This window comes from Arachis duranensis, chromosome 9, assembly GCF_000817695.3.
Source record: "Arachis duranensis cultivar V14167 chromosome 9, aradu.V14167.gnm2.J7QH, whole genome shotgun sequence".
Taxonomy (NCBI): domain Eukaryota; kingdom Viridiplantae; phylum Streptophyta; class Magnoliopsida; order Fabales; family Fabaceae; genus Arachis; species Arachis duranensis.
Genome location: NC_029780.3, coordinates 12,460,987 through 12,478,516, shown reverse-complemented (window position 1 = coordinate 12,478,516; position 17,530 = coordinate 12,460,987). Strand labels below are relative to the sequence as shown.

The following is a 17,530-nucleotide window of genomic DNA, read 5'->3' as shown; positions in this document are numbered from 1 at the left end:
CAAAATTAATCAAAGCAACCCAGGCTGAATTTCAAGAGTATTCTATCTTTCACATCATCAAAATAATTGACTCAATTCAAACCAATCCTCAACGGATTAAACTCATATTTCAAATCTCTAAAGAATCAACTTGGACGGCATTATATTTCACAAAACCACACAACAGTTCATTCATCAGAACCAAATAATAATCCATTCAAACATATAATTACATTCATCCAGGATAATCAACATCACATAAGGCTTATACAATCACCAAATACATTATCTCACATCAGTACCCATATGTAATAATTCCGGCATATAAAATATAGTTTTTGGAAAGCGCCCCTACCTCAAAACGCAAAACCATAGCCCAAACGCGTCACAGAATCCTTTCTGCCTCGACCCAAAATCAACAATCAAAATCCCGGTAGCTAAAACCTCGGTTCCAAGCCACTTTCGCAATAGTCTCAACAACTCTAATCGCAACATACAACAACCGAACAGTCTCAACAACTCTAATCGCAACATACAACAACCGAACTCAATCTTATAGCAATTAACACTACAAACCTCAGCGTATGATAACAGAATAGTAACCAAAAGACTTTCAAACTGAAAACACTTACCGAACCGAAGGAGGAACGGCTGAACCGAAACAGCGGCGGTCTCCGAATCGGTTCGGCGGCAACCCGGCAGTCAGCCCCAAGCAGCAGCGGCGATCTGAACCACACGCAGCAATGATAAAGTTCCAGGAAACTCAACAGAAGGGAAACTCAACTTAGAAGCCTTACTGGCAAAATTTTCCGGCAACGGCAGCGGGGTCTCAAGTGACAGAAACGGCCAGAGGCTCCGGTGTGGTTCCGGCAGCCACAACCACTTCTGCGGCAGCCATTCACGACAGGCGATGACCACTGTAGCAGCTGGCTGGACGGCGGTAGCTTCTGACGGCAGCAAGGGCGGCGGAATAACCTACCGCCATCGCGCATCACCCTCTCTGTAAGCTCCCTCCTGCGCGTTCTCCTCCCATTCATGCCTCCAACGGCACCGACAAAGGCAGTTTCTGTGGCGACGGCAAGGAGGTTCGGCGACGGCAAGGAGGTCCGGCGACGGTGTCTCAGGCGGAGATGGCTTCCCCTGTCGCGCTCTCTCTCTCTCCCTGCTGTGCAAAACTCTGATTTCTCTCTCCTTCTGTGCCTGCCGGCGGTGATAAGGTGGTGGCGGCAAACCTTAGCAGTGGCGGCGGCACGGCGTGGACGCGGTGGTAATGGAGACGCGGTGGCCCCGAGCCCGCGACCACCCACATTCACGAGCCAACCCCTTCTCGATTCTGTTCTCCCTAGCGACGGCGCAATCGGCGCTGTGATGGTGGCAAACGGGAGTGCGATCGACGGCGAGCTAGACGTGGCGGCTGGCCGGCGAGCTGCTGCTTGCCCGGTGCTCTTTCTTCCTCTGGATCTCCTTTTCCTTTATTCCCCTTTTCGTTTTCTTTGCTTCTTTCTTTCAGGGATAACAAAGAAAACTGTGTGTGTTGAACTTGTGAAGGAGAAAGAGAACTCAGCGGCTGAAGGAGTTAAGTTAGGGAAGGGTTTCATTTTGAAATTAGGTTTAAGGGCATTATGGTAATTTCACATAAAATTGGGAATAATATAGTAATTGAAACCCAAATTAAATCCAACACTATTTGTACATAGAAAATACTATTTGCTCATCAATTTCACAAATTATTTTCAATAAAATGCCCAAATCCAAAATTAGAAATAATATACTTAATTTCTTCATTTTCCAAAATAGCAGTAATAATATTTAAAATATTACTTATCTAATCCAAATCATATAAAATCCTTATTATTTCATAACTATCAACTTTATACTTTAAGTATAGAAAATAATCCAATAATTATAAAATTGGATAATAATCATAACTTATCTCAAATCCAATAAATCAAAACTTGGCTTAATTATCTATAATAAAATAATCTCTGAAATTAAGGCTATAAATAACTGTAGGATTTGAGACTTGCTCATAATAAGACTTTTCAAAGATTCTGGGTCTTACACTGATTTTTCTAAATTTTGATTTTTTATTTTTGTCTATTTTAATTTTTGTTAGTTATAAAATTTGATGTTTGAAATAATTTGTTAATTTTTAACCATAAATAATTTATTACTAGCGTGAAGACCCGTGCATTTGCACGGGACTAAAGTTTTGTTAATCTTTTGAAAAATAAAATTATTCAATATACCCAATATATTTTGGACAAAAGTCTCATATCTAATATTAATATTATACTTTAAAAAAATGACATACTAATTTAATTGTTAATACAAGAGAAGAAAAAACATAGTCAAATACTTCATATTCATTTACAACAACTATTCAAACCACCTAAATAATTACTTCCCCATTAATAAGAAAACAAAATATCTCTAAGATAGTTTAACATATAGTTCAAAATATGTGTCACACAGAGTAATACATAGGAGGCCTTTTTTATAACGTCTAAGATCGTTCAATCAACAACTTTATCTGGCGGTTAGGTAGGGAGTCGAGCTTCAAGGTAATCTTGTCCCCTTCCTTTAAATTGTATACTCTACAATATTATTTCCACTCGACCCCAGACTTCCATTCTCCATCTCTTCTTCCACTTTTCAGTAAGTGAAAAAAGACTACATTCTTGCCTACGTTGGAAGGTGGACCAGTGATCTTCCAAACTGAACAATCTCCAGAGAGTTTAAGATATGCAGCAAATTTTCAAGGCAGATACTGCAATGAATGATTCATAGTTAGGGTAAACAGAGTATTTTCATATATAATGAATAACATATATAGAATGAATATTTAATAAATTTGCAAAAAAAATCACTTTTTTGAGATCAACTTGCCAGTCTAGATTGACTCAAATCCAAATTTGTGATGATCTTCTCATAATAAGCATCTGGAGTGTATCTGATTCAGGATATTTTAAACATGTTAGTCACCACATTAAAAGATATTGATCTGTACCACAATATTAAAATGCAAAAGTTAAGAAAAAAGTTACATTTAGCATTACCCGTGGTCAGACAAGTCGCTTGTTTCATTACTTTGTTCGCTGACCTCCATTGATGAATTGATTGAACCACACAAATCTATAGAATTATGAGGATCATCCCATACCAGTGTCTCATCTTCATCATCATTTTCATCATTATCGAAGGATCATATATTTCTGATTGGTCTAGATCATCCATTTTGATTTAAAATAACAAAAATTTATGTAAATATATATTTGACAACCAAAAATAAAAAAATTAATGATCAAATAAGAAATCAATTAATTAGTTAATAATCAGCATGCAAATTGAACATTAAAAATGTAATAAACTATGAAAACCAATTTGAATTGAGCATTGATTTATTAACTAACTAAATATAAATAATGGTTAATGCACATTCAAGAACAGTTTGATATTTTTTAATGTTAGAATAGACTTTGTTTCATTATTTTAATCACTCATAGTAATTGTCTATGTTCGAATTAAATAATCTAAATGACTATTAGAATCATTTTGTATTTTTTTAGACTTTAGTAACTCTATTGGTCCATGGAATTTCGCAAAATTTTTAATCAAGTGTCTATATTTTTTATTTTAATTGAGTCCTTGCACCATTTTTTTTAATTGGTTCCCAAGGCTTTGTTTTTCTTTTAATTGAATCTGTGCACCAAATTTTTTGTTGTAAACAGCTCCCTATACAATTAAGCGAATCACTATCAACAGGGGCCTGATTGAAAAAAAAATTGGTTGAGGGATAGAATTGAAACAAAAAAATTATATGGACTTAATAGAAAATTTCAAAAAATTATAGGGACCGACAGAGTAATTAAAATTTTTTTAATATACAATTATTGATTAGGACATGAAATTAAAAAAAAAACTTTCAACAAATACCCTTCGTGTATTATTTAGCTAGGAAAGTTAATTAATTAACTAATTACTTGAATCTAACCACATAACCAAGAAACTTTTCATATTGTCCAGGACAAGAATAAACGCTAATTAAACAGTTTAATAACCTCTGATACTTGTGTATGTTTGAAATAACTATATAAATTAAACCCATCTAATGATCTAAATGATTCTCTAAACAAATTTATCATGGGATTAATTATTTCAACCACATGTGGCAACTGGTCAGGCTTACGCTAGCTAATTTAATTACCTTCAGTAATTATTCGTTTTGAATCAATTATTAACTATTTTGATCACTTTCAGCCATGTAAACAACAAGAACTAAACAATTTCACAATTATGTTAGCTAATTTAATAACAACTTATCACAATTTAGAATGATTATAATTATTTTAAATGACATTTAGAATTATTATATCATTTTTTATTTTACAAATATTAATTGAGGAGTCAAATTAAAAAGAGACTAAGGGCTTGTTTGGGTGAGCTTTTAAGAAAAGATCTTTTTTCGAGTTATCTTTTTTTAAAAGATCTTATAGAGAAGTAAAAGTAATTTTATGTTTGGATATCTCATGTAAAAAGGTCTTTTTATCTATCAATTATGTTTGGATATAACAATATAAAAGTACTTTTTTGTTTATTTATTACATGAAAAATATCTTTTTTTAAGAAAAAAAGATCTTTAAAAAAAGATGTAAATTACAGCTTCTCAAAAAAGATCTTTTTTTTATTTTACTAGTGCTTTTACTTTTACTACTAGAAATTTGCCAAACACGTTAAAAAATTAAAAAAGATCTTTTTTCATTGAAAAAAGATCTTTTTTTAACAAAATAATGGCGCCCAAACATGCACTAAGTACAGAAGTATGGTGATATGTTTAATTAGGAATTCTCTGTGTTAGTAATAGTTAAAGTAAATCTTTTAGGTATAACAATGTAAAAAAATCATAAATCAATAAACGAATGTGTTATTAGTTATAAATCAAAAGAATTTAAAATATAATTTAACAAAAACAAAATTGGATAGGGATAAAATAGTTAAAGATATTATTATACCTGACAAAATAAGATTTGAACTCTGATTAACATTCTGGGACACTTCAACTAAATTTTTTAAAAGATAAAAGTATACAGAAACATTAGAAACATATAAAATAAACAAATAAATTATTAGAAACATAAAGATTAACTACAAATATATACATAAAGGAATAAAAATACCCAAATAATCATTCAAAGAGAAAGCAGGCATCGAGGAATTGAGGACCTCTAAAACATTACAAAAGGAAAAAAAAATTACAAAGACTCCCATAGGTATGAAATCATTGAAAGTTGGAGCAAAAAACACTAAAAATATAACGAAGGTCAATTCAGTACTGACCTCTTGCGTTTCGATGGTGACTTTGTGTTCGCTTTCTTTTCAAAGAATTCCTCCTATATTCTCTGGCACGAACAGAATTTTGAGACATCTTTGTTACACGTACTAAATAAAACAAAAGCTTGAAACATAAATCACAAGAACTACCCCTAATTCGTTGCCAAAAAGACATCCACATTCTTAAGTTCCTATAAGCAACAAGTAAAAAAAAGGAGGGGTGGCTGGGAACAAAACTTGTGAAACACAGCAACAAAGTACTTATATAACCATCCACACGTTTGGTAAGGCATAAAAGGAAAAAAAATAAAGTATTATATTGAACACTAATAACTAATTGACATGAAAAGATAGCGTTGTACAACAATAAACAAATAATAATAAGAACTGTTGCATTTCATTAAAATATTGATATTGATATACACAATTACATATGACTATCTCTCCTATGATAAAGAGGATTCCAACACCTTACTACATATCCTAGTATGTAACCTATATAGGCTACAACATTGAAAATGTGTCCAATCCCTAGCAAAGTCACTATTACAAAAGAAGGAGTTGAGAATAGACCTAGTTGACAGATGACCTGAGCCAACACAAAAGAAAAACCCCTATATCTGACAATCCTATTTGTTGGACACAATCCAAAAAAGTCAAATCAAAATAGCATCCAGCCAGCATGATTACATTTAGATCTATTTTGAATCATAAGCCTTTTTAAACACTTATAAATATACTATATAAAATACCTACACCTACACACAGCAGCTCAATTCCACACCTTAAATCAAACTCCATTAACCTTGGCAATCTTGGACCCACACCCATCTGCATCATTAGCCGCCTCGTCAAATTAGGGATTCAAATTCCTCTTGCCCTTGGAAGTGACAACATGATCTTCATGAATAAGCTTCTCTCCATATTGGGAAGATGCATCAAGAACTTGGGACAACACCTCCTATGACATACAAATTAACAAAAGCTATGAAAATCACTCAACAATGCAGAATCCATTTAGAAACAACACACATAGGAAGGAGAAAAAATATTATATAATAGCACCTGAGTTTTTTTCACTGGTGAACTAAGCAATATATCCAGTTCAACAGAAAGATCATCACTAAGGGTATCATTCTCGGGTGTTTTCTTATCTTTTCCATTTTCATGATTAATTAAGGCAGCAAACTCAGTCCCTCCGGAAACAGCAGGCTGTTTTTCAGCGAGAAAATCTATAAAAACTAGGGATTTAGATAAAATCCCAAAAGACTCAGCAGCAACTTTGTCACTTTTGATAGAAGTCTTTGATGATTCCTTCTTAATACTAATATCCCCATTTTCATGGGGAACAGATTTGTGTAAATCAAGCTCCTATTCATATCGCATAAGAGTTTAAAAATAGATAAGACCATAAGAAAAATTCACCACAGCACAATAAAAAAAAATAAAACATGAATTTACACAATCTAAAAATACTTATTTGTATATGTAACATTTTTTTGGAGTAGACTCATCATCATCATCATCATAATTGGGAAGTTTAAACATGGCAATAATGGTGGGATCATCACATATTCTCCTAACTCGAAAAGTGCCATAAAATTTATCATGTCTGACACCTTTGGTATCAACCTTCGGCAGTAACTTTTTTCAATGATCCCTTGGAATATGGGAGGATAAGTATCCCCACATATAAGCTATTTTCAAGGTAATAGATAAGAAATACACAGTTTGAATAACACATATCAACTAAAATAAAAAATATGGCTATAAAAAAATGAATCCCATAAAGTGAACACACAAAATAAAACTAAGAACATACACTTGCATCTCTTTGAACCTCAGTAAACAAGTCAGCGCATGATTTCTTAAGCAAATAAATTACCTCACGATCGAAGAGAACGAAAATACCCTCTCCACTATGATCTTCAAGTGTTATTTTAATTTTAAATCTGTAGAAAAAAAGAACACAATAATTTGAAATAAATAATACCATGAAACATTATTCTTATAAACAATCCCCAAGACAAAATGAAAAAACATTTTGAACAAAATTTCTGACCTTGGAGTCACATTAGTTATATGCTTCACACAGAAATCACAGTAGTATGCACCATTTTGAGGATAGATACCCTTTCCACACATACAAGTAAAATACCACCAACCTCCATCCTCAACAATACCTCTAATTGTACCAAAAATAATAAAATAACCCTCCTACGCAAGGGACATTTTAAAATTTGTTAACAATATGCATGAAAGAACAAATCCGAAAATTGTTCTTTGATTTTCTTTTTCTGTTCATTTGTGTATAAAATAAACACAACTAACTTAAAAGATGTCAACCTCATTGTTATCTTGAAACTCTTCAATAGTGCATTTTCTAGTTAAACGCATGAAATCATCTTCCAAGGAGACAACTTTACCCTCATTTGCGATAAACAGTGGCTGGGTACCATTGACACCTTGCTCAATCATACTAAAAAAATAATGCAAATACTTGTACTTGTTACTCTAGATTAGTTGTAACTAAAGAATACAATCAAAAACAACAAAATAAACTATGCTAACCTCTGCCTGAATTCAACAACTTCAGGAAGATCATGATTAAATAATATTTGAGTGGCATACATGACATTTTGAAGACCTACTTGACCTATACAGCAATACGGAAAGAGTCTAGCAAAGTTTAATGGAGACAACACCTAGAGTAGCAATAAGAAGATGTACAGAAAATAAACAATGTACCCCTAAAGAACTCGACTTTTGCAAGTTGAATGACAACAACAGGCTGCTACATATAACCAGAGGCTAGGAAATGATTTACATGATTAACATAGTTCCCAAACAATGCACATCGGACTGTAAGACTGAAACTCAAAACATGACAAAGAATGAAACAGAAAATAAGGAAAAAAGATGATTAAAAGATAAAGAGAAACCACCAGAAATGACTGAATCAACATACTCTTTTAAAGTTAATTCCAGCACAATCATTTTCACAATTTTTTTCTTTTGCATATTCTTTCTCTTCTCCCATTGAAGTTAAAAGACCAATGACATCTATTCCAGATAAACATAACCTATTAAGTATTCAAAGGATTCGTTAAAAAAACTTGAATAAGAGAATAGCAAGATGATATACATACCAACCAAAAAATCATAATCTTGGGTCATGTTCAGCAACTCAAAAAAAGGAAACATATTGAATCAAGTCTCTGGGATAACATCTTCATCAACAGCTACAATAGTGGTTCGGTGAAGGAAAACCAATTTGAATTCATGAGAAGTTACTTTATAACTACCATGATTTGACACAACAGTAAAGTATGCCATTCTATAAACTTGACCTTCAACTATATGATCCCTAAACCTATTAAGAAGTTGTTTCTTAACTGTAGCTTGAATTTTTCCACACTGAAAATGCAACAAAAAAAAAACAAAATCAGATTAGTGAAACACATAATTTTAAGTTGAAAACTTAAAAAACAACTAACACCATATTTAAAAGAAAAGCTAATAGGGGCTAACATGCTCATCAAGGAGAATCATCTCTATTGAGTTAGGAACCTCATGGTTACCAAAAGAGGGTACAACCCAAGGCCTTAGAACCCTAACTTTCAACTTCCAAGCCTCTCTAGGAGGATGCATCTTAGAAATCATATCAAATGGATGAGGCATTGTAGGAAAAAAAAGACAAAAACAGAGTTGATGAAATAGATGAAGATATAAACACAAAAAATCTGAAATAAGCAGAGCTTAGGAGGAAATAGAAGACAGCAGAATGCTTGTGCATTGAATGTGGTTCACTAACCATCCTTTTATAAAAAAATTTAGGGCACAAGACTCACCTTTTTGAATTCAAATTGAACATGAAAATGGAGGGAAAAGAAAATCTCAGTCCATATTCATCTCCATTCAAGAGCATAGGAAAAACTAATCACAGGAGTAAAACCTGAACAAAAAAAAAAACAGAAAAAACAAGTGAAAGTTTGAAGAAATCAAGAAATAGGGACAAAAAAAGGAGATATCACACCATACCTACTATAGTGCACCTACATATCATTAGACCATAGGGAAGGCAGTCATCAACTACCCCAAACAATGATTCTACTCATGGCAAGCAGAGTTGGTAAATGTGTTAGGTAGGGATAGGTTCGAAACAGCAAATGAATATGAAAAAAATTATAGACACGCATCAATAAAATTTTGTCAATCACATCAACATTCATGAAATAGATCAGATAGAAATCCTATACCTTGATAATGATTCCCAAATTTTCAATGAAAAATATATGGCACAACCTGATTATGTGTGCAGAAGACATTTTCACGGGAAGATCACTTGCTAGATAGATTTCTCTTTGGATGAAGAGATCTGCTAGTTAGACAAACAGTACCATGAAGCCATTTTAGTGGCACAAGCCTATTCCTTTCTCAATGAATCACACAAATTCAGGCCAAACAGCTCTAGTTCTATGCAAGAGATGAAATATACAGCAGGTTTTGCAAAACAAAAAAAAATTGAAATGCAATTGAGTTGACTAACCAAAGATTTCATCAAAATGCAAATAAATGACCAAGAAGCTATCAATCAATTCCTATCAATCACATCACCATTCACCAAATAGATTACATAGAAACCCCATACCTTCATAGGGATTCCCACATTTTCAATGAAGAATATATGGCAGGATATCATTATGTGTGCAGAAGACATTTTGAAAGGAAGATAACCTACTTCCCGTATTTCTCTTTGAATGAGGGAATTCCCTAGTTAGACAAACAGTATGGTGATGCCATCTTAGTTTGACAAAGCCCATTCTTTTTGCAATGAACCTCTTAAATTCAGAGCAAAGAGCTGCACGTCTATGCAACCGCTAAAATATAAGATAATTTTTATATAAACAATAAAAAAATAAAATGCAATTGAGTTAAAATCAAAATATAAATAAATGACCAAGAAGCTATACATCAATTTCTGTCAATCACATCACCACTCATAGAATAGATTAGGTACAAAACCCATTCCTTGATAATGATTCACACAATCCACATGCAACCAGCAATTCACTTTATGTAAACTTAATGGATTTATTGAATATACAAAAAATAAATAAATTCATCAATTTTTAATATTGGATTGAATGGATCTACTTTTGATATAATTATTTGAGTGCTTCATAAAATTTGACATCAAACATATATAGCAGAACATAATTTTGAATGCAAAAAACATTATAAATTCCTAGATTCAGTCCAAACAATTCAAAAGGATTATTGAATGAGAATGGAAATGGGAATGCAAAACTTGAACAAGAGAAAATGGAATTGGGAATGCAAAACTTTAATAGGAGCGGCACAAGCCCATTCCTTTCTCAATGAAGTTCATGACAAACAGCTCTAGTTCTATGCAAGAGGTGAAATATAAAGCAGTTTTTGCATAACCAATAAAAAATTGAAATGCAATTGAGTTGACTAACCAAAGGTTTCGTCAAAATGCAAATAAATGACCAAGAAGCTATCAATCAATTCCTATCAATCACATCACCACTCACCAAATATATTAGATAGAAATCCCATACCTTGATAGGGATTCCTACAATTTCAATGAAGAATACATGGTAGAACATCATTATGTGTACAGAAGACATTTTCAAGGGAAGATAACCTACTCCACGTATTGATCTTTGAAGGAAGGAATTTCCTAGTTAGACAAACAGTACAATGATGCCATCTTATTGTCAGAAAGCCCATTCCTTTCTCAATGACCCTCTTAAATTCAGGGCAAAGACCTGCATGTCTTTTCAACAGCTAAAATATAAAATAATTTGTACATAAACAATAAAAAAATGAAAATGCAATTGAGTTGAATAACCAAAGATTTCATCAAAATATAAATAAATGACCAAGAAGCTATCAATCAATTCCTATGAATCACATCACCACTCACCAAATATAGTAGATAGAAACCCCATACCTTGATAGGGATTCCCACATTTTCAGTGAAGAATATATGGCAGAACATCATTACGTGTGCAGAAGACATTTTCAAGGAAAGATAACCTACTCCACATATCTCTCTTTGAAGGAGGGAATTTCCTAGTTAGAAAAAAAGTACTGTGATGCTATCTTAGTGTGACAAAGCCCATTCTTTTCTCAATGAATCTCTAAAATTCAGGGCAAAGAGCTGCATGTCTATGCAACAGCTGAAATATAAAATAATTTTTACATAAACAATAAAAAGATGAAATGCAATTGAGTTGAAATCAAAATATAATTAAATGTCCAAGAAGCTATACATCAATTTCTGTCAATCACATCACCGTTCATAGAATAGATTAGGTACAAAACCTATTTCTTCATAATGATTCACACAACTTACATGCAACCAGCAATTCACTTTATCTAAACTTAATGAATTTGTTGAATATACATAAAATAAAAAAATAGATTCATCAGTTTTTAATATTGGATTGAATGTGTCTACTTTGGATATAATTATTTGAGTGCTTCATAAAATTTGACATCAAGCATAAATAGCAGAACATGATTTTGAATGCAGAAAATATTATAAATTCCTAGCACTACAACATTTTTGAACTATCGCAACATGTACCGCAAGAACATTTAAAAAGTATTGTCTAAACTAATTAAAAGCAACCCTTAAAATTTGTTGCAAAGAAATAATACTATTGCAACATTTTATTAGTCAACATGTTATAAACGTTCTTTTTTTATCACTTAAAGAATACGTAGAAAGCGTTGCTTCAATAAATTAAATAGGGAACAATTATGTATTTACAAGTTACACTTTATAAACATTGCTATTAGATTTTTAATGAACCTCCCATTATAAATGTTGCCTAAAATAGATTAATATTTTTGTCACAATTTTTTTTCCCATCAAATAATTTAATAAAAATTACTTCTTCCTTAACGAAAAATAGGGAGAAAAAATTGAGTAACACATAACAGATTTATTCATCACCTTCATCACTATTATGTATGAACAAAACCCTAATCCTAATATTTCAAACTTAAAACTCCCAACCCTAACTCAATTTCCCCAATTTCACAACGTTGACGCACACATTCTACATTCATCTCTGCTTTCCATTGTTGTGTTCATCACTGCTCCAGCACGCTCACATCGTATTCTTCTGCTCGCGTCGTGTTATGCTCTGTTCTGCCGTGTTCTTCTGCTTGCGTCGTGTTCTTCTGCTCGTGTCGTGTTCTATTTGCTCCGCCGTGTTAGATCTTCTGCTCACGTTGTGTTCTTCTGCTTGCGTGGTGTTAGATCTGCTCACGTCGTGTTCTACTTGTTTCGCGGTGTTCGATCTTCTACTGGTGTCATGTTTTGCTCTGCTCTACCGTGTTCTTCTGCTCGCACCATTTTCTGCTCTATTCTGCCGCGTTCAATCTTTTGCTTGCGCCATTCTGAAACATCCGCTTTGCTCCACCATATGCTTGCCTCAGCCTCAGTCCTCATGCTTCTCTTCCTCCACCATCGAGTCCTAGAAGGCTTGTATATATCTCTCAGGTATGACAAAAATTCTCTTTGATTTTACATACTAGAAGTTTAATTTGGTTGAATTGTTGAAATAACAAAACTAGTTATAAAGTAAAATCACACTAAATTAGATTTTCCAAATAAAATCACACTAAATTATAAAGTAGCTACTTATGTTGGAGTATAGTAGTAGTTGTAGTCAATTAGTTTGAGGGATTTTTTTCATTATATACATGGTTTTTTAACTAAAATATAAAGAAAAAATATATTGGACCAGATAGTGATACTTCTTCAACAGAAGAAACTGCATTTGAAATTTTGATTAATATGTGATTCCTATATGTCACTAAGCTTTTTCTCTTTTCACTAATTGTGTTTTTTCCGTATATTTTGACATGCTTACATTGTTGTTTAATTATGAATATGCTCATCTTAGATCTTTAGTATTGGCAAAAACCAATAGATGAAACTGAATTTTTTGTGTCTTTACTTTCTTAGAGGATGTTGAATTATGCCTTGCTTTGTTCTGCTTTTTAAACAAGGAGAAACAATAGCCTTGTGATGTCATTATGCCACTATTTACTGCACAAAGTGTACCAATGAATCAATAATAGATTATGTGTTAAATTAATTAGAGATTTATTTTTACTTCAGTAAATATTTTTTTTAAGTATTCTACTGAATGGTGATATATTTGGTGACAGGGAGAGAAGTTCTATAATTCATATATCCCTGGGATTTTGGAGGAATTGAATAAAAAAGGAATGATTCAAGATAATGTGAGGGTGCTCATGTGATATAAGTTCTGTAAAATTCCACTGATTGTTGTGAAAGTGATGGTGGTTACAACTATGCTTCAACTGATCTAGCAACACTTTGGTCTGTTTCTGTGTCTCTTATTCCCTTTTTGTCTTCCCTCTTGCTTTGCTTGTCTCTTATTCACAAATGTTTAGTGATGTAGCTCTTCATGTGTTTGCTTGTTTTTTAGGAATTGGAACCTTTTAATTACTTCTAATGTGATCTTTCAATAGCTTTGTTGCATTCTTACTGTATTGAAGAGTCATTATTCAATTGCTATCACAGAATAGTGTACATATATTTGTTAATTCTACTGCTAAAGTCAGAGAGTATAGGTTTTGTTTTCGAGTGGAAAGTGGAAACAGCCTTTGCTTTCAGGTTCTTAGTAGTATTCTGCACTTTATTTGTTCTTTTTCTGTAGATTGTTGCAGTAGTTCACATTATTTTTTCAATAGTTTCAGTAGTTTGTGGTTTAAGCCATTATTGTTATGCTCTACATGCTTTTTCTTTTCTTTTCTTTTCTTTCTTTTTTAGTCAAGGAAAAATGAACTCTTTGCTTCTATTTCCTTCTTTTTGTCTCTGCCCTCTAGTGTTGTTTTGGCTTTCCATTTTTTGTTTCACTTCTTCGTTTTATTTTCTTCCTTTTTTATGTTTTTGCATTCCCTTTTTATGTTTTAGAAAGAAGAAGGCCGTCCACAAGCAACCACCACAAACGACAAAAGGCTTCAAAGCACCGTCAAGAGAATAGGCGTCACTATTATAAAAGGTAATTATAAATGTTAACAAAAAATGTGGAAAATGTTCAGCAGAATTTTAAAAGAAAAAAAATTATAAATAGTAATTTACCAAAACTTCGATTTAATTTAGAGGATATACTACTTTTTGCTGTTTAATTTAGAGCAGTCTCAACAACTTATTTATAAATTTCAGAGAGACGACCCTTGAAAATGCCAAGCAACTAATAAGAAACTTAGAAACAAAGCTTGACTCAGCACCTTAAGAAGAAAGAAGAATGGGGACTAAGCCTTAAAAATGTAGAAGAAACGTGGTGAAGTAACAAACCTTGGCTGCCTGATTAAATTGTAGCTTATACTTGTATGAATTTGATTTTAGAAGGTTTAACCTCAACTTAACTTTGCAGTCAAATGTGACTCAATGAAGGATGAAAACAAAGCAACTGGTGCACAAGATATGCAAAAGGAGTTGCAAGAGCTCAAACTGCAACATAAAAAATTGAAGGTGATATTAAAGTTCTTAAACATGTACCTGATGGACTTTAGTTCCTCTGATTGTTTTTTCCCCTTCTTTGTTTTTCCCCTTTATAGATTGAACATTCTTCATTTCATGATATTGCTGATAAAATGATTGAGGAGAAGGATAATGAAATATCTAGACTTTCAGATGATAATATGAATCTTCGTCAAGCTTTTCAATCAAGACCACAGGTTTTTGTTTTTATGGTTTTTTTTCCTTTCCTGCTTTTAGTAAATCATATTATTATTGAGTCATAGATCTGGTACTTAACATTCATGTGATCTTGCAAATTTATTCTACTGGTCTGACAATGGTGTGCTATAACCTCAGGTTGACCACAGTGACAATGATAATTATAACACAGGTATTAATTCATTTATATCCTGGAAGAAATTGTTCTGCTTGCTGAGCTTTTTAAGTATATTTTCGTTGTTTCAAATATCTGGTAATTTTCTAGTATAACATTTTCTGGATTTAAATATTATTTCAACTATTCTGGACAGCCTCGCATGAAGTGGATTCAATGAATTTAAGCCCCTCTGCTGCAGAACAGCAAATTCTGGTATGTCTTTATTCCTAATTTATGGTGTAATTCCATTCCCACTTTTAATTTATCACTAATGTATATTGTAAAGAGTATCTGCGTTGAAAGTTTTCTACATTGCAACCTGTTTTATTGCCTTGATAATTGGATCCTCCATCCTATTTTACTGTCAGCTCCTAGCTAGACAATAAGCTCAAAGAGAAGAAGAACTAGCACGATCACAACGCCATATCTTAGCTCTTCAAGTATGTCTTGTCTTTATCTATCACCTCTTCTCCAATTCCATCCCTATATTCTGTATAATGTATAACAATGCTGTCAATTCAAGAAGAAATTGAGGAGCTTGAACTGAGAGAATCGTCTCCACAGCCAACAGGTATATGATTGCTTGCATTTCTTGATATTTTAATTGTATTTGCATATGATATAGACGAGATTTAATTTCTCTATAAGGACAATGATATCATCTGTAATTACAGTCGTAGTTTCCCTTATGTGTTTCCAATATTATGATTTTAGGAAGCAATACTAAAGGCTGAGCTTCGTGACATGGAAAGATCAAAGAAAAGGAAAGGTGTAGATATGACATATTTGAAAAATGTTATCTTAAAGCTTCTTGAGACAGGTATAAACTTCAAAGGAAGCATATAGTCTTTTATTTTTCTATTTCTGGTGAAAAGCATGTATTTAATATGATAATGAAAATTGTGTGACCAGGTGAAGTGGAGGTATTGCTACCAGTTATTGGGATGCTTCTCCAGTTTAGTCCACAAGAGGTAATATTTGTCATCTTTTACGTCACTTTGCATCCTTGTGTATATCTTATTTCAGGGAGAAAAAAACTCACTTTGCATCCTCGTTTATTTTTATTATTTGTCCATTTCTTGTTTTTGTATGTTAGTCTTCATGGAGACTACAATAATATGTATTCTTGTACCTGTGAAATAAATTCAACAATAAAATAAATAAATACAGTGTCATTTTGTTTGGAAAAAATAATAATAATAATTAGGAGAGTTCATGGTTTATTAACATAATTTTGAAAAATTATTTTCAGATCCAACTATTTTTAGCTTGAAAATTTAAAATGAATTTATCAAATATATTGAATTGAATTAGATTCAGTTTCGATCTTCGGCTTAGTAGGATAATAATCTATTTTTTACACTTGCCTGATCTCGATGTAAGTTTCAACTCTTAATACTTTTAAATGATTTATGTTATAAACTATAAGTAATTTTCTAGCAAAAATATTAAGAGAAGAAAAAAGATAGAAGACAAGAAGAAAGAAGTTGTGCAAGGACTTAGTGTATAACTGTTTAGTTAGTTAGAGTCTTAGCGTGTTAGTTGGTTAGGGATGTTACTGTCTCTGCCCTTTAACCAATGTAATGCACATATGAACCTAACTCAATTTAATATCATCAAGAAATTTTTATTGTTATAATTTTTCAGTTTTAGTGATAAGTTGCTTATTTTTTGTTGTGTATTATTTGCAGATTTAGCATATGGGACAAGTCAAGTATAGATATAAAATATGCAAGTAGATTGACATTTTTTGACAAATATTAATTACTATTTTGTTATGACAATTATTGTTAGACAAGGATTTTATTATTTTGTTGAGAATTATTGATGACTATGTATTTGAAATACTAATTGAACCCTTTAAAGTCTATTTTAATTAGAATTTTATTATTAGTTATTTTGTCTCTTTTATAAATTTTTTCTATTGTGCACAAAAAGGCAACCCTTTTATTAGTTGTATATTTTGAATATTAGACAACATTTATACAGTTGCATATTCAAAAGAAAAAGCAACACTTGTATAAGTTGTATATGCAAAAAAAAAAAAAGCAACACTTGTATGGGTTGCATATCCAAAAGAAAAGGTAATGCTTTAAAGGGTTGCATATTCAAAACTAATAAGCAACACTTCAAAGGATTGCAAATTCCAACTTATAAGTAACACGTAAAAGAGTTGCATTTTATTAAAAATAGGCAACACTTTTTAGTAGTGACTAAAATACGAGAGAAGAGATAATATTGCAAAAGTGTTGTCTCAAACACACCTTTGAAGTGTTGTTGTTTTTCAACCAAAGGCAACACTTATC

General features: G+C 32.3%; 1 protein-coding gene across 1 annotated transcript in view; it reads right to left on the bottom strand.

Moving 5' to 3' along the window:
- LOC110275626 (uncharacterized) overlaps positions 1-964 on the bottom strand; it is an 8,010-nt gene extending 7,046 nt beyond the window's left edge. The window contains exons 1-2 of the mRNA XM_052254196.1: positions 882-964; positions 612-705 (exon numbers count right to left, since the gene is read on the bottom strand). Coding sequence (XP_052110156.1) covers positions 612-705; positions 882-964 — 177 coding nt within the window. The remainder of the gene's footprint in view (positions 1-611; positions 706-881) is intronic.
- Between the last annotated feature and the right edge of the window lie 16,566 nt (positions 965-17,530).